The 25,782-nt window shown below is 32.3% G+C and overlaps 1 protein-coding gene across 3 annotated transcripts in view; it reads right to left on the minus strand.

Moving 5' to 3' along the window:
* LOC148626283 (dynein axonemal heavy chain 2-like) overlaps positions 1–23,055 on the minus strand; it is a 117,778-nt gene extending 94,723 nt beyond the window's left edge. For 2 of the 3 annotated variants that reach the window (XM_088570163.1, XM_088570166.1), the window contains exons 1-11: positions 22,973–23,055; positions 18,661–18,865; positions 14,774–14,871; positions 13,277–13,625; positions 11,702–11,866; positions 10,914–11,152; positions 10,530–10,721; positions 9,105–9,242; positions 5,097–5,204; positions 2,329–2,534; positions 588–717 (exon numbers count right to left, since the gene is read on the minus strand). In XM_088570163.1, the coding sequence (XP_088426289.1) occupies positions 588–717; positions 2,329–2,534; positions 5,097–5,204; positions 9,105–9,242; positions 10,530–10,721; positions 10,914–11,152; positions 11,702–11,866; positions 13,277–13,625; positions 14,774–14,871; positions 18,661–18,847 (1,812 nt within the window). In that variant the 5' untranslated portion in view covers positions 18,848–18,865; positions 22,973–23,055. Of the gene's footprint in view, positions 1–587; positions 718–2,328; positions 2,535–5,096; positions 5,205–9,104; positions 9,243–10,529; positions 10,722–10,913; positions 11,153–11,701; positions 11,867–13,276; positions 13,626–14,773; positions 14,872–18,660; positions 18,866–22,910 lie in introns of all 3 variants that reach the window. The other variant, XM_088570165.1, reaches the window with a different exon arrangement.
* Between the last annotated feature and the right edge of the window lie 2,727 nt (positions 23,056–25,782).

Raw genomic sequence — 25,782 nt, forward strand, 5'->3', positions numbered from 1 at the left:
AATCCCACTAATATAACATCATATGTCAGGTAAAAATAAAGTCATGATCATATGTCAGGTAAAAATTAATCCTACTTATATAACTTTATATGTCAGGTAAACCTTCATATGACATTTCATGAAATTCCCAGGGGTATAATAATAAATGAAAACATGCATTTTAAGCACAATGTCCCATAACTTTATTCATTAGGAAAATCACTTTACTCAAAAAAATATGGGTACCCGTTTAGCTAGAATGGCAAATTAAATCAAAGAAAGAAACTATGAACTGGTTTACTTATTTTTTTTCTCCTTTGTTCTTTTCAGAAAAGTTAAAAACAGTTAACAAATTAAGTGACAAATGTAAATGTAGGATTTAAATTAAAAAAAACTGAGTTGTAGGACCTGCAATATGTAAAGATTTTTCATACTTTTCAAGAACTTTCAACTCTAATCTAGTTGGCTGAAATCTAAACCAATAAATTATTTCGTAGGGCATTTCAATCAACATCAAAAAGTTGTGCAATTATGACACATGGAAGCAGAGTAAGTTGAACATTTTTTATGACATTTCAGTTATTGATTGTGAATTTATCCTGACTAACCTCCCTCGGTGAAAGGTGACTAAATATGTCCAATAATTCAACTCCTCCTTCTACTGTTTTCACTGTATCAAAAGCTGATGTTATCATATTTTGCATCATCACTTCAAGATCCTTCAGGCTATCTCGAAACCTGTTAAAAAAGTAATTTGTGAAATTTTCGTTCAATTTTGACTGCTTGAGAAATATAGTTGTACAATTAAACTGGCTTTATTAACTAATGATCACTAGCTCTAGGACACAAGCTCTCATCTATAGACTCAGTTATGTACAGGATAAAGAAACTTCAAAACAGCCTTTAAAATTTCTTAAGATATGAAGGCTGATCAGTCACTTTACCCAATTAGTCTTCGAGAGTAAGTTACTACAAAGGTAGCCTGTTAGAGGTTACTCTATATGGGAAAGGATTTAAATGAAAGTGACAGTGATTACTTTAAACTTAACAATTTTGAAACTCTGAACCATACTTTGTTATTGCATTATCAAATCATTAAATTGTTTTTAGTATTTAAGTTCTTCTCCGTCTAAGAATAGGCAAAATGTATATAAGGTGTGGCACAAGAAGGAAAAACACAGAGATTTTATTGCATTAACCAAGTATTTATACCTGACAACCTCCAGAAATAACCATCAAAGTGTTTGAAAAATTTGCCTTTTTAAGATATTGTTAGGTAAAATTTAGTTAAAATGCACTAAGGAAATATGGCGATAAAATTTTCCAGCAGTTTTTCCTTATATAAGCAGTAAAAAAATATCAATGTCACCAATGGTTCAGGATAAATTCAAATAGCTTTTCAGTTATTTTATAGATGTATTGAATATATTTAAGGCAAAGAAAGACCAAATTGAAAATTATGATGTGCCACCCATTGCCTGATTCTTACACAGAATGGTACTTAATTATTAATCCATGACAAAGATCATGTAACTATCATTACTTTCATTTACCAACACAAAGTGTCTGTTAACTAATTTGAATACCATGGAAACACAATTTTAAAGGAAACATGACTTACAAATTATCTTTTCACTTAACGGTATACCAGTACATATAAATATATGTATTCATATTATATATATTATAAAACCCTTCTGTGTTTATTTACAATTATCTTGAATGTATGCTCACAAGGTAAACACTAAATAAAGTTATTAGAATTTTTTTGTGTTTTCATGGTGATCAGTATTCAATGTGAACAAGTAAAAACTGGAATTTACACCCCACTACCATATATTAAAGTGCACCTCCATTTTGAAACATTGAACACATGCCCTAAAAATGAATCCATCTTAAAATGTCACTAGTTTCAATTTTGCTTTAGAAAAATTTCTTTTTGACAGAGTATTCCATTTTTTGCAGGGGTTCATATTGGTATGGCTGAATGAGAAAATTAGCTAGCAATCTAGGAATTAATCAAATTCAGTCTCATAATTTGGCAGACATATGCATTCATGCAATTACACAAATGTATTTGAAAAATTGAGAACTAATGATGTAGCATGGTCATCAATGATTTCAAGCAACTTTATCTTCAATCAAACCACTTTTGAAACTCCATGGACATCACCTCCATATTTATTTGTCATATCAAAACGATTTAACAAAAAGTTACCAAACATGAAAGTTCAGTGTCTGATTTATTTCAATTTCTATGGAGATATCTATTGGAATCTGTGAAAAAAAAATCACTGTAAAAAATGTACAATAACAATAATTCATTTTCTGATATAGAAGTTGGTATACTTGTTAAAGTCTTCATGCCAACTGGTAATTTTTACATCTAGAATCTTTTCCCTGACTGCTCTTAAATTCTTCAAAGTCCTGTCAAAAGTTTTTTCAACCTCTAGTAATCCCTTGGCAATCTCTGGTCCTTTTTGTCCAGCAAACTGTGGCATTGGACTTTTATTACCATCTTCCATCCTGGCAAAGTGAACCTGAGCACTACATACCTTGATAAAGAAATATCTGACTATCATAATTTTTCCGACACGGTCGGTATAGTTTCACTTTTTACCCTTTGACATTAAGGACGCTCTACTATGGAAACACAAGTCACCTGATCACAGTTCTGTTTCCCAATTGGCCAAATACTGATAACTTAGTGGCGTTCGAAAAAACTATATAGAAAATTTGAAATGAAGTGCCATATGTGTTACTGTCTTGACAGACATGTAGAAACTTTGAAGTAAAAGGAACAAAATTATACTGTGTCGGTTATCTTTTTTTAAAGATAGTATACTTGTTTTTAAATATCAATGAGCATCACAAATCTATAAGGAGAAATAAAATAACATTATCAACCAAAAACAAGAAATCACTGAGAACAAATTAAAACAATTCATCACCTATAGTCAATGATACATCCTTATTTTCATGTTACAGTAACACAACACATAGCAACAGAATTATGGCAGTTGATAAAATACTTCACAAAATATAACAATTAAAATTAATCTAGGAAACATGAAATTTCCACCTGCATTGTTTTCATAAATGGAAATGTCTTGTTATCATAATTGTGCCTTGACACTGATGAGTTTTACATTTGCCATTGTCTAATACTCCTACAAAATGATGTACATCTACACTTTAATGATGAGTTTTATATTTGCCGTTGTCTAATAACTCCTACAAAATGATGCACATCTACACTTTAAACAATGCATTATACAAAATATAGAAGCAAATCACCAACCAGTTTCAATGAAGATGCATCCACAAGGTTTGCTCATGTGGATATTCGTTAAAAAACAGACAGTTCATAATTCTTACAAAGCATGACGAACCAAAATAAAGGTATTTTTAAAAATAGACACATAACTAGTTTCAATCTATCAAATTGTTTAGATTAATCAAAGATTCACTTTCTCTTTGTTTTGACCAATAACAATGAACATTTTGCACTTTTCATCACTGATATAATATGTCCACTTCTCACATTTCCATAGTATTCAAAGCATTCTCGTTTAAAAAAAAATTATGGGTAATCTATGTAAAAATAAATGTTGTTGGTCTTTTTTTTAGCTGAAACCGTGGAGAAGTTATTTAAATGGGAAAGTAGATAGTAACAAGAAATACTGTGAGCATGCTCACAAAGATAATACTTCCCACTTCAAATGGACTTAAATATAAAACCTTTAATTTGAATTATCTCCCTTTGGAGTCATCCAACAGTAATAATACTCCGTCATGCACATCTACATATGATACCTAACCTTCTTTTAAATAATATCACAATTCCTTGAGCAGTTTAGGAGGAAATGCACCTACAAGGTTTTAACATGTAAATGGATAATCTCCCTTTGGACTCCTCTAACATTAATTATATTCCTTCATGCACATCTACATATGATACCCAATCTTCCTATCAAATTTCATCAAAATCCTTTGACAGTTTAGGAGGAGTTGCACTTACGAGGATTAATCCCATGCAAAAACTTTAATATAGATTATCTCCCTTTGGACTCCTCCAGCAGTAATAATATTCCTTCATGCACATCAAAATATGACACCCAACTTTTGTTCAATATCCCCAGAGCAGTTTGGGAGTATTTGCACTTACAAGGAATGTGGACAGATGGACGGACAGACAATAGACATAAGGAGAGCCTTTACAGTATGATGAAATTTTGAAATACAAGAAAAGCCAAGCAGTTTTATATACTCAAATGATAAAATACCAGAAAATGATATGTATGACAATTTTAAACATAACCAAACAATATGAATAATTGAACCTTACATTTAAATTAGATGAACTAAATTCCTTTTCTTCATATTCTCATGATTAGCTGTATGTTTAAAGATGCAGACAGTTTTTTTTTTAGATAATTTATTTTCACCAATGACATTGTCAAATTTGACAGTTCTATAAAAGTTTGAAAATTTCCAAAATTGTTAGAAAATGTTAGAACTTTGAATTGGCTACATGTAGGGAATAGAGTTGTCACATTTTGATAACTGTATTTGACATTTTTTTTAAGTGACATGTATCATCAATTTGATCCTCTATCCTACATGATAACATCCACATAAGCTGCCCTGAATTACCATACTGGATTGTACCAAGTTACAACCCTAGATTAAACCTACAAGGAGGAATAACTAGTCTAGCCAAAGCTACATTTTTAAAAGCCTAGCTGGCTGAGCAGTACAGGGCACTTGACTTAATGCAGGTGGTGTTGCCATAGATGTCAAAGCATATATATATATATATATATGCGATGTTGTCATAGATGTCAGTGCAGATAAGGGGTTCAAATCCTCCTGAGGGTTTGAGCTACCTAATTTGCATCATAAATTTGCAATCTCGCAAAATTTCAGAGTTTGGATAAAGTTTAGAATTAATTTGATATATGTATATTCCGCCTCTCATCAATATTCTATTGTTGATCCTAGCCGTGCATGCTATATGCCTACACAGTAATGTACTAGCAAGTTAGAAGGTTGAGTTGTCTATACAGATGGTAGAGTTCGCACATACTATTATGTTTCTATATCCAGTCACTTACCTCCTTTAGGTCTTTACATCTCTGAACAAAAGCATCAATCTGTGCAAATATATTACTTTTGTCAAGAACCCAAGGAACAGAAGACATCTGATGATGAAGTTTGGATACCTAAAAATATTATAATCTTCACTTTTAAACAAAATCTTAACAATCTTCAAGCTGCTTAAAGTAGCTGCCAAATTTGTTCAGTTTTGATTCTTCTTATTTTGCAGTGGCGGATCAAGAGTTTTAGGTAAGAGGGGGAGGGGGGGGGGCAATCAAAATTCTTCACAAGATCACCGGTGAGGATCACAAATTTAAAAATATTATACCTCAAATCCTGCATTCTGAGGGTATCTTGAACAACTTTTCAACAATTTTTTTCAAATTGTAATTTTCTAAAGGGGAGGCCCTGGATCCCCCACTGTTTTGCTGATTCAATAAAATGTTTGTAATAATAACCAACAAATGTCGATAATACCTACAAAATATTGTGAAAACAACATTTTTTTAATTAAAGCTGGAGATTGATAGCTCTAATCTAATTATTTTTCACCATTACTTCCAAAGATTGCCAACAGGACATTCACCTGGGTTAAAAATACTTTCACCTGGGTTAAAAATACTTACACCTTGGTTAAAAATAACAATAACAGATACACAGGTAAGCATGTGTCTTGTTTTCAATTCATTTCATTTAATCTATTTCTTGATTAGTTTTCCAATAAATAATGAGAATTACTGACCACATTTGTGACATGTTATATCAATATTGGTAAATTTCAAAAGGATCCTTAAGTTATTATTCAAACTTTTCTCTGTCAAAGAAACGGATCGTCCTTGCCATTGATTAACCACTTTCACTTTGAAATCAGATTTTTTTTTTAAAGAATCGAACCCTACAGCACATGCTTGGATTAAGGTCACCACAAGTTACATGCATACAAATTTTACCTAGGTCGACTTTCTGTCGACAATATGTGTATCGACACCTATTTCATGTATTTAATGCATTTTATTTGTGGATATAAAATGAAATTATACAGGAAAAGTACAATTTAGTAGAAATAATACAAAATTAAGGCATATTACAACAGAAACAAAAATTTATGAAAATGGCAGCTAAAGCAGCTCTAAGTATCACTCTATAATTCTATATAAAATTCAGACACTGCCAATAGTAGAGGATATATAAGGCAATGAAAAACACACTGAACAAATGATACTTTTATGGGACATTGTATATATACTTTTTTTTATACAAATCTGGTTTTTTTTTAAATCATACATCTATCTCCCCCTTAAATCAACCAAATCAAGAACTATAACTCTTGTACAGTGTCAATTAATTTCATACATAATCTGTACAATTTTTGTCTCAAAAGTGATTAATCAAACAAAAAACTTGGGCTGTTGTGAGTAAAATACTATTTATAAATTAAGAAAAAGTGAGCTTTATGGAGAACTTATCATTACTTGTCTGATAACTGAAGATATTATGATGTAGAAAAAAGGCTCACAAATTAAGACTGAATCATTTTTTTATCAAGTTGTAATAACTAAGACCAAAATATATCATTATAGTTCAAAAGAATGTACATGCATCATAGCTACGACCTACAAAACATATATAATATTGATAAACATTTTTATCCAATGAACTAACTTTCATTATTTTATGATTGAACAAACATTAGTGAATAAAACTATGGAAAAGCTCATAATTGCAAAAAGTCCTAAGCAACAATGTTTATGTCAATAGATTTAAACATAGATTTTGTAGCTCTATACAATGTGTCATACAAAAGTCCTAAGCAACACTGGTTATACCAGCAGGTCTTCCTGGCAAAACTATCATAATATCGAAGTCCAATGGGGCAATTACTGATGAGATCTGTTCTAACTTCTCACAAAACAGTATCATAGAACTGTCAGAAGAAAAGTTTTATGATAGATTTAGAACAGTTATAGGACAGTTTAGCACCAGCTGTTCTGACAGTTCCAACAAAGCCAGCTCATAGAGCTTGTTTAAAAACTGTTCTAGTAGAACAGTTCTCATAGAGCCCTGACAGTTCTCATAAAGCTGGCATTAACAGTTCTTGTAGAGCCAGTTCTTCTGACAGTTCTTGTAGAGCTGGCTCAAATGATACTACAGTGTATTCTCTAGAGCTAGCTATACTAGATGCTTTAAATTACTTTATTCTTATTAATTTAAGAGCTGTAACAGTTTATTTCTAAAATTTGGGGAGGGAGGAATAAGGATACTCTCAATAATCTGTAATGTTTGTGAACCAGCACTGCATCAATTTCTTTGATAATTATTTAAATTTTAATTAAGTGCATTTATACTTTGATTTTTTTTTTAATTTTCACATATACTTTAAAAAATTTAAGAAGTTTCACAGTTTTTAGCACTTATTATAGTTTTATATGTCAAAAATATGCTGACAAACTCATACATACAAAAAAAACAGTGAATATTTACTTTTCATTTCCATGTTTGAGGTTTTCAAACAATTGTAGAGTTATTGCAGCAAAAAATAACAAAAAGTAACAAACTAGGTCTAACTGCATTCACTTTATAGCTTTCACCTAAAGTAGAGCTTTCCAAGGAAAAATAAAGTGTTGACAGTCATCAAGAGACACTAAGAATTGCTAATCAAGCAGCTATATTTCTCTTTGTCGGACATTTTTTTTAACAACTGGTGGGTAATTTTACACTCTTTCACATGTTGTACCAGGAACAATTTAAGATATTTCCAGTTTTTAGCACTAATTAATGTTTGTTCATGTCAAAAGTATGCTAACAAACAAACTGATACATAGACAAAACTAGAAAAACTGTGAGCAAAGCTCACTTGGTGATACCCCACCCCCTCCAAAGAAAACATATAAGAAACCCCATAAGATGAAAAAACAAAAAAAATGCACACAATGGCATCATGTGATAAAGAATTTGTGACATGAAAATTGTTCTCCAAAACTGTCCTAGAACTGTTCTAAATCTATCATATGACAATTTTGTGAGAGGTTAGAACATGTATCAAGTTTCATCAAATTTAAGAGGATCAAGTTGCAGATTAGAAGACTTCACCCCCTGGTCTACCAATAAAAAAGTCCATGTTCTGCATCAGGAAACCCAAGTCATTCAGATGGAAAAACAAAGTAGAAGGTGCTCAATGGCATTATGTTATAAAGAATCAGTGAAAGTTTCAACAAATTCCATTCAGTGGTTTCAGAGGAGTTGCAGATTAGAAGATGGTCCACCAGACAAAGTCCATGTTTTGAATTTCATTCATCGGTTGCCCAAAAGGTTCCTTCTTGGATGCCCAAATGACAAAGTCCATGTTTTGTATCTAAAGTCATTCAAATGATACAACAAAAAATAAGGTGCACAATGGCATCATGTAATATCGAATTTGAGAAAGTTCAATCAAATTTCAATTAGCGGTTTCAAAGGAGTTACGGATTAGAGTCACTTGGTCGACTCATGAAAAATCCATGTTTTGCACCAGGAAACCACAAAAGTCATTCAGATGGTAATACAAAATAAGAGGTGCACAATGGCATCACAGTAAAGAATCTGTCACAGTTTCATCAATTCCATTTTTCTTTGTTAATTTCATATCTTTAAGATTTGTTTGCCTAATTTTACAGTCTTGATTAATTCTGCTACGAAAAATATTATACATGTAGTTTGAATAGTGAAAAATAGTATTAGTATGAATAGTTAAAATTGAATCATTCAATACAAATGGGCATACAATTATGAATCATTTAACAAAGAAACATGGAAACTCATTACAATATGATCAACAAATAGGATGACCTGTACAATCGGTTGTCCCACAATATCAGTGTAAGATCACGAGTGGAATATGTTAAAATTCATACGACAATAACATGAACTTAAAATACGCATTGATACATCCAACATTTTGTCCAGAAAAAACATGCATTTTCTTACTTTTGACAACCTTTTTAATGCAGCTTTACTTTCAAATTGTAAACAATATGAGTACTACTTACCCTATCATAGAGATCCTTCCAGAATTCACAACAGTCAATACACTGCTGTACTGTGGTAAGTCCTGACTGTACATATCCATCAAATATCTTCTCAAGGTTAATAGCAGTTCTACACCGTTTGATTATCTCATTACTGACCTACAAAGCAATCCATATAAAATTCCATGTGATATGCAGTTATGAATAGGATGCTGGTATATTTTCAATGCAAGTTTTATACTTGTATAAGTAACATTATGCAAAAATGTGAACATAGGCTTGCATGACTTAATATTAGAATTTCATTAGATATATCTCACAACATTTTGGTGGGAGGATCACCTTGTGCCCACTGTATGTGCCTAAGTCAATCTGGAAAAAGTAATCATTTTCCTTGAACTCATAAATTTAATTTTGGACTGATGTAAAAGTGTGATACATTATATTCAGCAGAATGCAGATAACTTGGACCTTGGGATTTGAAAAGTATATGTGATGAGGATTTATGTGCATTGTGTTTTTTTTTTTAAATTCCTTAGAGGAATATTATATTGTTCTCCTCAGGCACATGTTACCAATCATTTATTCTAGTTAGTATGTACATTTACAATTGAGTAGTCTCACTCCTCCATTTAAATCATATGAGCAAATTCAGCAATGTTTCTAGAATTTTTTAAAGCAGGCAATGTTTATCCTACCAGTGCACCAGAAAAAAATCTTGGACCCCAATTCTATACTTCATGCCAGAGCCTGCTGAAGCTACCATGGATAGCTTCTTACAAAGCACCAAGATTATGTTACCTCAAGAATAAAGCCATCACTTTAATAGTTTTACAGTTGACATCATGAACTTGTTAATTGATGTGGTGTGGCCATCTCCACAATGAGAATGTGTTATACAACATATGAGCAACTCAGCAGATGTTGTGTGTAGAGGGTTTTTACCCTTGCAGGTGTACCCTGTCCATTTTCCCAAGTTTCCAGAGTCTATGCTGCTAATTAATTTCTTAAGTTTTTGTGCATATTATTTTTGGCAATTTTTGTGTGTTTTAGTGCTTGTTTTGATGGTTTTCTAGGTCATAGTTTAATCATTGCCCATTGATCATGTCCTCCCTGTTCTAATTATGGTTGTTTTACTTTTAAGTTCAAGTCACAATCTCACAACCACAAAACCATCCCTATCCTCTCTTTGTAGTATGGTACATAGTGCTTTAATTTCATAATAGATCCATACATTTAAAAAAGATTTTTCACTACTAGTTTTTGAATGAGTGTAAGTGTAACCTATATTTTATATATAAATAAGGTGTCTATGTGTGTACAGTATAAACAGTTAAAGTTGTAGTAAACTACTTCGATAAAGAGTCATGACAATAAATATATCCATTATATATCGGCCAGTTTGTTGTGGTGTAGAAATTCAAAGTTTCTATAAGTTCAAGATACCTTTTTAAACAAGGATGTCAGCCTCTCTCTAGATTTGTAATATGGTGAATTCACCCAGATAATCCGGATATAGTTTATTATTCTAGGTAACATTTTGGGTATCTCTACTGGTGAGGCCTGCGACAACTCATAGCATGGATCTTTCAGCATCAACAAAAACTTCAAATTACTCTCAGCCTGTTTTGATTCATCCTTAAGAAATAAAAAGGTGAAGATATAAAAACAGTTCTTCTTGAATTAAATAAATTCACAAGCAAAATATGCCAGTAAGATAAAATCTCATGATTACTCCAATAAGTTTCAAAATGGTTAAACATGTAATTTGAAAAGACCTTAAAACAGATAATGCACTATTTTAAAGTTTCATTTTATGGAATAAGGAACCTTTATTTGCTGTGAAACTCTCTGAAAAGCATCTATGTAGGAAGATTTGGCAAATGAGAGGATTTCAGTTATCTTTATTATTCCAGGCTTGTCAAGTTGATTACTGATGCTCATCAAGTTGTTGCAGCGTTTATTCCAAAACTCTATTTCTTGTAGAGGACTGGTGTTTTCTCCTATCTCATAAACATCCTGGGTTGCTAAAACATCCTTAATCTGCCTAATCCAGTGAATCAAAGCAGCTGTAATAAAGGAGAGAAAAGATTTTTTAATAACTTTCTTTTTTTTTTTTTTTACTAGTGTGACCAAAGCTCGATAGTTTTTAATTTCACCAGTAACTTCTTAAGTTAAAGTAGACATAGTTTCATCAATCTTAATGAGGAGAAAGATTCTGGTGGAGTTTTATGTTGTTACACATACCATTAACCCACCAAGCTGAAGCTGTGCACCAAGAAGCTTAAGGGTGACTGGCACTGAGTCTTCTTGTTACAAAAAATTACAAACCCATAGAAATATAAAGAAAAATATTTCTGCAAACAAGAAATTGATGCATGACCAAGTTGAATAGATCTGAGTCACACTCTGTACAATCTCCGAAAATGTAGGGAAAACAGAAAGTTTGTACAGAGCTGAAAAGTTGACACACTATGCAGTACAAGCTACTAAGTTAAATCTGCATACCAAACAAATAAGCTCAAACAGGATATTAAACTTTCACACATACAGACTGCTGAGAAAACTAATGCCACTTTAATGTGGTGGCATGATAATTGAATATTCTTTTCACTTACTTTCCAATCTCTGTACATATTCAGTATTTCTGGCTGCTTCTTGTGACTGCTGTTTCAGACCTTCTCTAGGTATATACAGTACAGTCTTATCAGCAAGTTTCCATCTGGTGTCTGTTAACTTACCAAGAAATTTATGCATGTGTCCTGCAAAGTCATTCTGGATACCTACATCTTGTTAGGGAACAAAGTAATGTATAAAATATCTGACATGTGTTAGAATATTACTATGTAATATGAATGACTATGCCTTTTTGCCATGCCTTTTTGGCAGGATAGTATTTATAATGGTGCATTCTACTTTTGTTTTACTGTAAACCGAGTACGATAATTTTGTTTGATACTAAGACACAAATATCTAGGGATAAGGGTAATATTTTAAATTTTTTTTGTAAAATTCTTTCATGAAAATTAGTTTTATGTACCATTATTATGTAGAATATTAAATTATCTATCGAATGATACCAAATTCCACTCTACAAATTAGCAATAATTTGTACAGTGGAATTTATGCAACTTTTTATGGGAAAATTGAAAATCCAATTGTTTTGCAATTTTTGGTCAAATTTGACTATCATTAGAAAGGTATTAATTGTAATAGTACCAAACAGAAAATACCAAAATAAGCCATTTTTTACTGAAGCATAAATACTCTAGGGTTTAGACATTGAAAAGCAAGTTTTCAGTGGTGTAGGGGTTACATTTTGCATTTAACTCACAAACCATAAGAGTTACTGCAACTTTCTTGGTACCATTAGAAAGCTGAGATATTTTGTAGAAAGTATAGGTTGAAAAAATAAAAAAAGCTTCAAAAATTTGATTTTTGCCTCAAAGAGGTATAGAGTTGTCAAAAAATACTAAAATGCTTCAGTTAGTTTTTTTTCCAAATTCGAAAATGCATAGGTATAAGGGTACATGAAACTAATATTTTGGTTGATGAGTGGGGGTGTATGGGTGGGTATCTCAGCTCATGTATTACAATTTTTGTTTGTGTGCAGCTTTTTTCTTTCCCTTTTAGTGCAATATGGCCTATTTTCTTTTCCTTTTTCAATTATTATATCAATATCAGTCCCCTTTATCTGTTTTTTTTTTTTTTTTTCATTTATGCTCTTAACATTGAATATTTGTCAGGTACTGTTTTTCTTTTATTGCAGGAGGTATTCTTATAATGTTAAGAAGGGTATACGCATGGTTTTTTAAACATGAAAGAAAAGTTTCGTATACCGGTTATTAATACAACGATATGCTTACTTCTATTTGAAAGTAGAGGGTGCAAACCCTTCCAATGCACATGGTCCATATCTTTTTATTCTGAATAAATATTAAATATCTTGACTATTATTTTGTAGGCCCTGTGTGTTCCTGTGTCATTTTTGCTTGAACAATTCAGATTTGAAATTTTACTGAAAAAGTACAAGATAATTGCATGTAGTTAACTAAAATTCAGGAATTCTTTTAATTTGTGACTTTTTTCATCTTTTCCTCTCATACAAAGATATTAATTCTGCCTGGCCATATGAAGGTTAATGTAATCAATGACTATTAATAGAATTCATTTGCTCTAAGTTAAAAGGATACTATCAGGCCATGTGTGGTTCTCAAAAAATGCAGGAGCAAATATTTCACCAACAAGTATAAGTAAGCTGTTTATGTGAGGTCCATTGATAGAACCATACTGAATACTTCTATGAATGTTTTCTGGAGTAAGATTTCGCACAAAGTCACTCTTGACGAAATAACACATCTGACCAACTGGATAAGCAGGCAATGCAAACTCAATGACAAATCCTTTATACTGGTCTAAAAATGCTATCATCAGCCTTAACGATGGATCTTCTATAAACTTCATGATAGCATAATCATGTTCTTCTTTCCACATAGATGGTTTAAAGTTTGAAACTATGATTCTGTCTTTCAGCATCTTCAGCTATATATATATAAAAGGTTATCATCTATAGTCACTTCAGAATATTGATTTAACTGCCATTAGTTTTACCAGTAACACATACCATACCATTGAGACTAGTTTAATATAAATTTTAAATATTCACAGAGGAGCCAGCAATAAAAATAAGCCAAGCTCTTTTCCATCAAGTACTACATTGACTACCTCCTCTAATATTTATACAATATTAGAAACAGACTTACAGCACCCTGTATAGCACAATTGCAAATGTCCAACACTGCATACTGGTAATGTGGACAAGCATTGTCACTATGTCCATGCATAATCTATTTGACACAGAATAATGAGCATAGTGCTTCTGTATGAATTCTAATAAAGAATCTTCAATTTAGTTAATTACAGCAAACATTTAAAGAGTAATCAAGGGAACCATGGTTATAGCGGTAATCAAAAGAATGTAATCCAGGGGCAAAGACCAGACATGGAAAACAGACATACACAACAAAGAACATAAAGTAACTAAAATCATACAAAAATGCAACAAAAGCAAATGAGCAACTCAGGCTCCACTAAAAACTGGGAGCATGGACCAGGTGCAATGGTAGGGTAAGCGTCCTCTGCTTTTCTAGAAACACCCACGGAGTTGTTCATAAAAAGTCAAGTCCGGGGTAGACAAACGAGGACAGGAATACTATGACCCGTTCAATAAATCAGTTTTCATAGTGCAGATGGATAAACCATAACGATCCACGAGTTCATAATGACGACCATAAAACTTCTGTAGTGATGACTTTAATCTTGTAGCAACATTACCCTGTTCCAGATGCCTATTTGTTAGAGTTCTAGCATGATACAAAAAGTCTGTGTAGTTTTGGCAAGCTCTGCAATAACGTATGAGTTGTAATATGAATACTCCATACGCAGGTGCCGAAGGGATGTTGCTACAAATGAAAGGAAAGTTGACATTTCTGAATGAAAAATCTTCATGTTTGTCGTAAAGTTTGGTCAATAGTTTTCCTTTACAAATATACGTTTGCTATCTTAAACATCACATAGAAGTTTGTAAAATTTGGTCACTCACCAAAACTCCTTTGCTTCATTAAATAAATTTACAACAGTGATAAGTCTATATGTACATAAAGCAATTCTGGTTACTATGAAATACTTACTACCCGAGGTTTGTGAGGCTTTTCTGGTGTCAGTGTTTCAACATGTTCTTTGGGTTCTGAGAGTACATCATCAGTTTCCTCTGGACTGTATGTACAATCTGAAAAAAAATATTACTGTAAGTGGTTAAAGGGCAAACATATACACTGGTCAAAGGACACACATATATATGCAATATCCAATAGTATCCTGTGTGAAATACTTTCCACTGGAAAAAATTAATATCAAATTTAATCCGGGGATATTTTACAATAGTTAAATGTTTTCCATGCCTATTAAATTGTTTCCATTCTCAACCTTATCATGATTAATACAAGTATCTGAAAGAGTTTTCTTTAGGGACATTATAAAACAGTGGGGCTTGTTTTTTTTTTTTTTGTGGGGTAAATAGAGTTTACAGCGTTAGGAGTTCACAATTTGGATAGTTTTTGATGTGAAATGTTTTCACATATTAATAAGTGTATATCCTGGATGTTATTTTATGGGATGTTTTTACACATAGTTTTTCATCCAGGATATTTTTAAACTGATATATATTATCCATTTTATCAAAAGTATGAATTCTGTTCACTATATGTGAACTATATTAAGGATATCATTTAGTACTGTAGAATGAAATAATATAATGTGTACAATTATGAATTCTGTTCACTCTATGTGAACAATTTTCAGGATATTATTTAATACTGTAAATGAAATAACATCCTGTGTACAATTAGGGATACCTCTAGCTTTTTCATAATAAATTATTGTAAATATCGATTATTATTCAAGTAGTGGAAACAATTTTATAGGTGTGGAAAGTTTTTCATACGGAAATAATATACTGGTATCCTCCAGAAAAAAAATAATGTGAAATTATTTCCACAGGATAAGATTTCATCCAGATAGTATTATGTCTTACATATACACTGGTCAAAGGACACACATATACACTGGTCAAATGGCACACATATACTCTGGTCAAAGGACACATATACACTGGTCAAACGACACACATATACACTGGTCACAGGACACATATACACTGGTCAAAGTACTGTATGTATACACTGGTTAAAGGACACACATATACACTGGTCAAATGGCACACATATACTCTGGTCAAAGGACACACATATACACTGGTCAAATGGCACACATATACTTTGGTCAAAGGACACACATATACACTGGTCACAGGACACATATACACTGGTCAAAGTACTGTATGTATACACTGGTTAAAGGACACACATATACACTGGTCAAAGTACACACATATACACTGTTAGATTGTTTGTTTGTTTGTTGGGGTTTAACGTCCAAGCAGCAATATTTCAGCTATATTCAGACAATGAATATGAAATGGATGATAAAATGAACATGAAATGATGATGAAATGAAAAAAGGGAAGGGACACAAGGACAATGGGGTTGACAAATTTTGATTACCACTGGAAATAGGGAGAGGTGGGTAGGGTCGGGCAATTTAGCCTCCTGTGGTGGAGCCCTATGGTTCCTACTCCCGGAGAATACCACAGTAGTGTTTTTTAACGTGCAAGGAACGTGGCATCTTTCCCAACACGGTGCACCACTAAGGTTTGCGGTCAGGTTTTCCGTATTATAGCCTGACAACCCCAGCATGTAACACGCCAAGGGTACCCCATTCCACCACCTGGGGCACACATCCCAGTTGCTCTGTGGGCAGAGCGCCCTAGCCCCCGACTAGGGTTCTGAGCACTATTTAGTCACCTTTTACAACAAGCTTAGCGCTGCTGCAGGCCTATTCTTTTAACACACGGACCTGCACGGGGCTACACTGTTAGAAGATACACATATGATATACACATATACACTGGTTAAATGACACAACTATACAGTGGTCAAAGTACTATATGTATACACCGGTCAAAGTACTATATGTATACACTGGTTAAAGGACACATATATACACTGGTTAAAGGACAAATATACAGTGGTCAAAGTACTATATGTATATACTGATCAAAGTACTACATGTATACACTGATCAAAGGACACACATATATAGTGGTCAAAGGACACACACATACACTGCTCAAAAGATACACAAATACACTGGTCAAACGGTATACATATACACAGGTCAAATTACTATAAACTGAAATGAAAATGAACTAAGTCGGAATAATGTTTTGAGATGTTCCCTATTTATTAAAGGTAAACTCTATTCAGACACGCTGACATGCTGGTCTATCGGTGGCCGTTCATGTCAAAATAGGGATATTTCTATCGGCTTACTTTTAACAAGTACCGGCTTACTTTTCAAAAGTATCGGCTTACTTGTTAAAAGTATCGGCATACTTTTCAAAAGTAACGGCTTACTTTTGAAAAGTATGCCGTTACTTTTTTCACTATGCATAAAGTTTTTGTATCGGCTTACTTTTGAAAAGTATGCCGATACTTTTGATAAGTATGCCGATACTTTTGACAAGTAAGCCGATACTTTTGAAAAGTAAGCCGGTACTTGTTGAAAGTAAGCCGATTGAAATATGTAAGCCGATAGAAATATCCCTATTTTGACATGAACGGCCACTGATACTGGTCAATGGAAGGACAATAGCCATTTATACACACTCCGTGATTTAAACTTTTTTCCTCAACGGCTTGCCATACACTTCAGCTCAAGCATTTCTACTGTGATACAAAATTTAGCTTTTCTGTACTTTACAAAAATACCATATTTAAGTAGGTCAGAAAAACAAGGTCGAGCACTTTCATTACTTGTTTTATCATATTAGTCATTCTTTTGAAATAAATCAAGATGAGGATTGGTTTAATAATTTATATGATGGCATTAAATACATCTCAAGCTGAATTAGTACCACCTATTTTTAGCGTCGAGAGAAAAATGTTTTTTATTACAAACATTATAATACTCTGTTATAATAAATTTCCATAACTAAGTTGAAATATATATAATTAATGCCATCATTCTAAGTTACATGATACAATATTAATTAAATGAAACGACCACCATGACCTAGATAGGTCAACGACTGAATTAAGGCATTACTTTGCCATAGTTTTATTAATATGTTTGTACTTAAGAACTAAGGGTTACATAAGGAAATCTATTAATAAAGATGATTTAAAATTACTTGTTTCGGAATTCAAAATTAATTAAGTGGATCACATGCTTTGGGCAAATATTTGTGTTTCGAACGAAGACTATATATATGTGAAATTAAAAAAAATAAAAATTAAAAAAAAATTCTTTTATTGAACTCTTATTATTTATGTGGGCCTCTTTCTTTTGTGCTGCTCATTGTGTATGAACAGTGGGTTGGTCTTACTGGACAATTCGGAACGGCAGGTTCAACATCAAGCCCCTATGTAATGGGCTACGTTGGCCGTATCGGGCGTCTGGCACCAACTACGCTGACGTGTCGTTATTTTAGGTAAAGTATTATTTTTGTTATCAATTTTGTATTAAGGTATTCTATTTTGAGAAAACTGGATAATTTAATTCTATTTATTTTTTAAAAAGTACTTGATTTATTCTATGATACTATATTATTGAATTTATGTCTTATGTCTATAAATTATGATATTTTTAGTTTAATAATTGTTATGTTTAAATATGAATTCTTTTTTCAAATATTTACTATTGAATTTCACACGTATTTATGAATTTAAAAATAAAGTCTGGTACCAACTACACTGACGTATTGTTATTTTAGTCGCCTAGGATTAACAGTTGCTTATAATTAAGAGGTACCAGACAGGTTGAGTCCATATTGTGACGGCGTGAGCTTTCCTCTACACTCTCACGGAAACAAAATAAAACACTCTACCAACCAGCACCCCCCTCCCCGTCATAATATTTCTGACAATTACTATATCATTATTTTAAATAGATAACTAACTTGACCCATTTTGAATATCATTTCCTGCACTTTTTGGTGATTTTATATTCGGCGAAGTAATTCTCTTCTTTGATTTTGAACTTCCTTTCTTAGATCCTCGTCGGGAGCCCGCTCTTGAAGATGCCTTGCTGGAAATTCCTTTGTCTCCCTTCTCTACTTCTTTGGTGTCTTTTACCTCTGTGTCCATTTCAAAACATCACAGCTCCTAAAATATGATAACAGATAGACAATAAAATGAAACAAATAACCAAAACGAACAAACGGCAAAGACAAAACAACGAAAAACAAACAAACAAACAAACGTGGGGGTTATGCACAGGAAAACACAAATTTTTAAATACCTCAAAAATATTTTACCGCAGTATCACACTGTAGGGACGAAAGTGTGCAATCTTGTTGTGTAGATACAAATTTATCTACAACATGTATATTTCGTACATTCTGGTAAGTTTGGCATAGATTAAAAATTTATTCTGAACGCTTTAAAATACGAATGATATCATAATGAATATGACATCATATTGGACCCAGGGTATTTCATCAGGTTACACAGTCTGGTAAACTTCCAATGATTTACTTGTATACTAGTTAGTACGTATGGTACCTATCCTAAAAGACTAAGTTAACTGCCATATCATTCAAAATGAATCCGTATCATACTGATCTATTTAACTGGGCCGAAACATGCATCGAGTCATCTGTCGAGTTCGAATTAGCTTTTTTTAATTGATTAGGATGTACAGTTAACTTCTTGTATGTTTTTTTTTTCTTCATATTTTGATCATTTATGATAGTTTCTGTATAGTGGGCTTTGCTCACAGTATTTTTAGTTCAGATTTACTTTTTTTCCGACGCAGTCGGTATAGTTTCGCTTTTAAGGACACTCTTCTGTGGAAACGCAAGTCACCTGACTGCAATTCTGTGTTTCCCTATTGGCCAAATACTGATAACTAATAACGGCGTTCGAAATAAAACTGTACAGAAAATTTGACATGTCGTGCCATGTGTTATTTTCTTGAAGGAAATGTAGAAACTTAGAAGTAAGAGGTACACAATTTTACTGCGTCAGCTATCTTTTTTTAACGAAACATTGTGCGCTGTGACAAGTTTCTCCTTGATGCCATTTTTCAATTGATTGGATATATTAAGTCAAATATTGAGTAACGGGTATGAAATAGGAAAACATTGCTTCGTTAAGGAGATGAATTGTTCTATGGCACCTTGTAGTGTAACTTCATAAAAAAAATATTATACATATATACTCAAGTAATTGTCCGAGTGTGAAATGTCAATGGACGATTTTTGGGGTGGTATAACATATTTCTTTGGTAAAATATTTCGAATCAATAATTTCATCATTCGTACACCCAATCACAAACGTTAACCATATATCCAAGTGTTTGTGTGGCCATACAGCAATAACTATAAATCTTTTCTTTTTCACGAGCTTTTTCAAAAACTTTTAGAATAAGATAGAAAGTCTGAAATAATACCAACAAAATAGCAAAACTCTAATAAAATTGCTAGATCCCGATAGCAATTGCGTTCAAATAGAATGCAAACGCAGTGAATACAGGATCAGTCGATATCGTTCCCTATAGCCAAGTGATAGCTAATTCAACCTAAATGGCTAAATAAATAATAAGATTTCGAAGTTAAAATTAAACTCGAAGTTCAACTCAAAATTTAACTCTAACTCTTACTCGAAGTGGAAGATCAATTAACTCGAAGTGCAACTCGTAAAAACAACCAGAACTCCAATGAACTCTTTACTAGAACCCTTACTCTAACTCGAACTCGACACAAAGTTTAACTCGAACTCTTGCACGAAAGTTAACTCGATGTTTCGCCGCACTCATTTTAAGTCATTTAACGCTTGTATGGCACAATCAACGTGAACACGGAATATAGGACGGGAACAACAATGCCATGTTTACCCTAGCTATAGCTAAAACAAAGCGATGTATTAAATTCCAGTTTGACTGCATGTCTTTGTTCGTATAGCTTCCATAACAATCCAACCGTTAACGCACTGTCTGAATTGAAGAATACCAAGATTTCATACGCATCGTAACGTACATTATATTTTGTTAATAATACAACAAACAAATAATTATTAGGCTTAATCTCAAATACGACGAAACAATTACTTTTTTGCTTTTATTAAATTCTCGACCAGTGAAAGTTCATGTAGTTCTCATTCTGTGCCATCTGTATTTACATTTTTTTCTCCATACGTATTTAGTTACATTATTTTATTTTTGATTTTTTTACTATTAATTTTACTTGTTGTTTCGGAATTAATCATCTCCAAGAAATGACAACATGCTCATGCAAAAGACAATAAATGCTTTGAAAATGACCAAGTTCTTCGTTACATGTATATTTCAAAGTTTTACAGTAAAAGCTTAATATATTAAAGCTGCTACATACGATTAAGTGAAATTCAATGATTTGAGAAAAAATGTTGAATAAGTTTATCTTCAAATTGCTGAATACGTGTATACCTGGATTGATTATCAATTTGTCTGGCTTTTTCCAAAATGTTCATATTTTGTAAATGCTTAATTTTCAGCCGTATAATTTAGTTATAATATTAATATTGCATGACCTTGGTTTTTGCTCAAAATATGTCAACAAAGGCAGACCCAGCTAACAAGGACAATCCAATTTTAACAGTGTTAAGCATTGTAAACTGAAAGATTTATGATTGTCTTTACTCCCAATCTAAACAGACTCTTCAATCTCCCTTGATAATACAGTTGCGATGATTTCTGACTTCTCTTAAATTCTGTCAGAGTCTGTCAGGGAAACTATGCTAGGACAGCAGATAGAACAGAAATCCTGATAGATCCTGACGAGTCTGACAGAAACTGTCCTAGGACTGGACACACTTTGCCCTATTTCCTGAACGATTCTTACAGCAATTGTCCTGGGTCGTGATAAAGTTGTGTTCTAAATTGCCATACCCCTGGACAGTTTCTGACACAAAAGACGTAATTTTAGAATAGCAAGACTGGTTAAAACAAACAATTTAATATATACAATGTATCACTCTACTTTCCCTATACAACAAAGGGGTCTAGAACTATGAATTAAATGTGATAAAAAGATTGGCCGAGCGCAACATAAATCGACCGCAGCCAGTTGAACATTTTTAAGCTCTTGCATTTAGGCTGGGATTTTCATATGAAATACAATAAAAAATAAAAATAACACCGAAAATAAACAAGAGGCTCACACGAGCCTGAATTGCTCATCTGGTTAAATTTTTGCCGTTCATGGGCAATTCCTCAAACAAGGAGTTGTCCAAAATTTGACTCAAAAAGGCTTTGGTAGGACTTATCATAAGAATAATTTCATCAATTTAAAGTTGCTATCTATAATAGATTCAAGGTAATGGTTGAAAACTAAAAAAAATCGTCATTTTCCACTTTTCAAGGGCAATACTCTAAAGAGAGTCGTCCGACAACTTCGATCCAATGCATACTTTTGTAGGCCTTATAATAAGGATCGCTTTCGCAATTGAAATAATTTGTGTAAACCTAACAGTTTTGAAGATATATGAGAAATACTTCTGCCTTACCCCTATGTTCTATTTTTTGTAACAGCGGTCATGTTTTTCGACAGATTAAAAATCCCCACATCAGTTCTATGCAGAATACCATAAGGAACATTTGTACCACGTTTGGTTTAAATTGGTTAAGTAATTTCAGAGGAAAAGATTTTTTACAATAATAACGTTAAAAGTAGCAAAAAAAACAAACATCGAAATAGTGCAATAACTTCAACATGACTTAACAAATGTACATGGAGATATATGGGAAAAACTTCTGTCTGATCCCTGTGTTCTATGTTTAGTAACAGCGGCCATGTTATTCGACAGATAAAAAATCCCCAATTCATTTCTATGCTGAATACCCTAAGGAACATTCAAACCAAATTTCGTTCTAATTGGTTAAGTAGTTTCAGAAGAGAAGAGTTATGAAAAATTGTTAATGACGACGACGACGGACGCCAAATGATGACAATAGCTCACATGGCTTCGGCAAAATCAGATCAGAGAAAACTGAAAAGGAACATTTCATTAATTGATATTAAATTTTATCAAATGTACAAATTGACCAAATATAATTAAAGCGAAGATCTAAAAGCAGAAATAATGTCCAAAGACACCTATAACTAAACTGTTCTATATCTAAGAGATAACTACATGTATATACTTATTTTTATATTCAGAAAATTATTACCTGTATGGTACAAACACGCGGTTCGGAGAATGTGGAAAAATAATATGAAGTAGATAACTTACTTTCCCGTGAACAATGTGGTGTTTAACCTGGCTATAACTAAAACTAGACAAACCTAGTGACATATTGAATTACTTCAAGTGCTTTCTTTTCGCTGCATGGCTTTGTTCATAAAGCTTTCATGACAATTTAACCGTTAATCCGTGATTAAGACAAATAAAGGAAAATATTTTTACAGTTTGAAATAAGTCTGAAGTGAAGATTTTTTACACGTCATAATACTGGTATAACGTACGTAGTGGTGTGGATAATATACGTACACAATAACCAAAGATATATACATAATATAATACAATATTCAAAATATTCAATCCAATATTTTTATTTGTTCTAACACATTTACATTAAATGGTCATAACACAAATAATAGAAACAAAGTATGTAATTTCTGACAACAACAAAAAAAGAAAGTCAGATATAAAGTTTGATTAACGTAGGAACTTGCGCTGTGGTGAGTCAACTGCGCAAAAAAAAGCATAGTAAGAATATGCGAGAGGTGACAAATGAAGTGCAAATAGACATCACAGAAAAAAAGTGGTTGTAAATAATTACATTATAATTTGGGATTTAATATTTAATTATTTTGAAAACCGAGTGTCTTAACATCTCATTATCTCAACAATTTAAAGTTAGTGGTCTTGACATTTACTGATATAGTCAATGAAAGCCTTGAGGACTATTATTTTGAACTGCTATTCAAAACAAATTATATTTTGTTTTCTGTTAATGAGTTACAGCTTTCATTATTACTTTTAAGCTTAGTAATTAGTTCTTTTCGATATGAATTGTAGGCTGGGCAATGATTAATGAATAAAGAAGTGCAATTCATGTTCTATTTGCACAGTGGTACATTTTGTGCAGTCTGTTATTTTGAGGGATATTTTATAGCGACCTTTCTCTATTGCTAGAGAGTGGGCACTTACTCTATATTTACAAATTGTTGACCTATCAGACCTGTATCTACAGACATCAGCATAGGAAGGCCTTTGGTTTTGTCTATACATGTAGATAGTTTTATAGAAAGATAATTTATAATAAATTGTTTTCTTTCACCTATACTACTATTTTGGTTTTGTAGGGTTTGATCACGGAGTCTTTGTTTGATATTAGATAAGACATTTTTTATATTGCTATTATTATCAATTAAGTAGCCAAAACCAAGTTTCTTTATCCATAATTTAATTGTTGTTATCCATTTATTTGAATCAGGGATATTTGTATATATTTTGTTTACCAATGTATTCGCTGAATTAGAAATATGTTCCCAAAATTTTATTGCTAGTATTTTTACTTCAATTGTCTTGTAAAGGGTGTCTTACATAAAGGATACAAACCGCTACTGTTGTCACTTCTCATAGGCTCTAATGCTAATTTCACTAAGTTTAATGAATTATGGAGATTCTACCTTAAGTTTAACCTGAAGAAGGCTATACATAACCTAAAATCTGCATGTGTACACTAATAGCCCTGAAAACTCGACAGTTCCTAAAAGACAATGAGCTGAAAATAGAATGGGAATTCTCCTACATTTCACAAAAAGGGGTCTTCGTGCAGAACTCATAAAAAATATGTAATTCAGTAAGTTACATTGACCATTTTAATGTAGAAATAAAAATAATATAATTCCATGCCAAACACAAGGCCACTTGTGTAGATTTGATGTGCACTTTTTCCACAGCAATACAACACAGTCAAGTGCACTAAAACTTGTGTAGGACTATTTTGGTTGAATTAGTGGCACGTAACCTAAATACTGGCGAATTTAGTTGCGTTAGCATTTTAAAGCACGAGTTTAAACATATTTACAATTTATTCCTAAAATACCTTTATCTTATCTTTCTTTTAAAGAGCCATTTTTTTTTTTTTTTTTTTTTTTTTTTTTTTTTTTTGTAAACATCAATATGAGAGTATGTAAGTAATTTTGTAAATTTATCCACTCTTGGATACTGTATGCACAATGTAATAGTTAGGAATATTTTTGCTTTAAATTCTGTTACTACACTATTATTGCATATAAATAAAGTGTGACATTCATCCCCTATTCCGTTCTTACACATAGTATGCAATCTATCTTGTTTTTTGGTACATTAAACCATCTACCAGTTTATAGGCAGATGTAGATTTGAAGTATGTAATTTAGTTTATATCCAAATTCTACATGCTTTGGGAAGTCTTTTAAGATATCAATCTACTGAAATTCGAACTTAAATAAACCATATTAAAGTTGCCTCCTTAAAGAATAATTTATGTCACTTAAACATTTTTGTATAAAGAGATTTTGCAGAATTATAGTTACACATGATTCAAGTCAAACATCTTGATTTGAGAACAAATATCTGAAGCCAGTTTATTTAAATGTACAATCAATAACATTTATTCATTTGAAACTTTCAGTTCCATTTAAACACTTTAGTTTATACATTAAAGAATACGATACACTACTTAACTTATATATCTTTGTTATTGATAAGTCTTGGTGATTAAAAAAAACAAGTTCGTCCGAATACCAATATTCCAAGAAAAGCACGTGCACAGAAACTCTTGTCGTTGACAAGTATGTAGATACTGAACTATGGACTGAAATACATAGACAGTATTAAACATAGCATCATAAGTATTGTGCGTAACGTCTTATTTTATGTGAAAGGAAAAAAAACAACAACAACAAAAAACAAACCAAAAAAAAAACACACACACACATACGCACACAGACACAGTCCGATTCCAACCAGAAGTACACTGAGTCTGATGTTTAAATGATATAATTTCAAGTCGACAGATTTTTGTCGACTTTGAGGAAGTGTTCCAACAT

Source organism: Perna viridis, chromosome 2 (assembly GCF_037379345.1).
Source record: "Perna viridis isolate PV_CMFRI_1.1 ecotype Kerala chromosome 2, ASM3737934v1, whole genome shotgun sequence".
In the NCBI taxonomy this organism is placed as follows: Eukaryota; Metazoa; Mollusca; class Bivalvia; order Mytilida; family Mytilidae; genus Perna; species Perna viridis.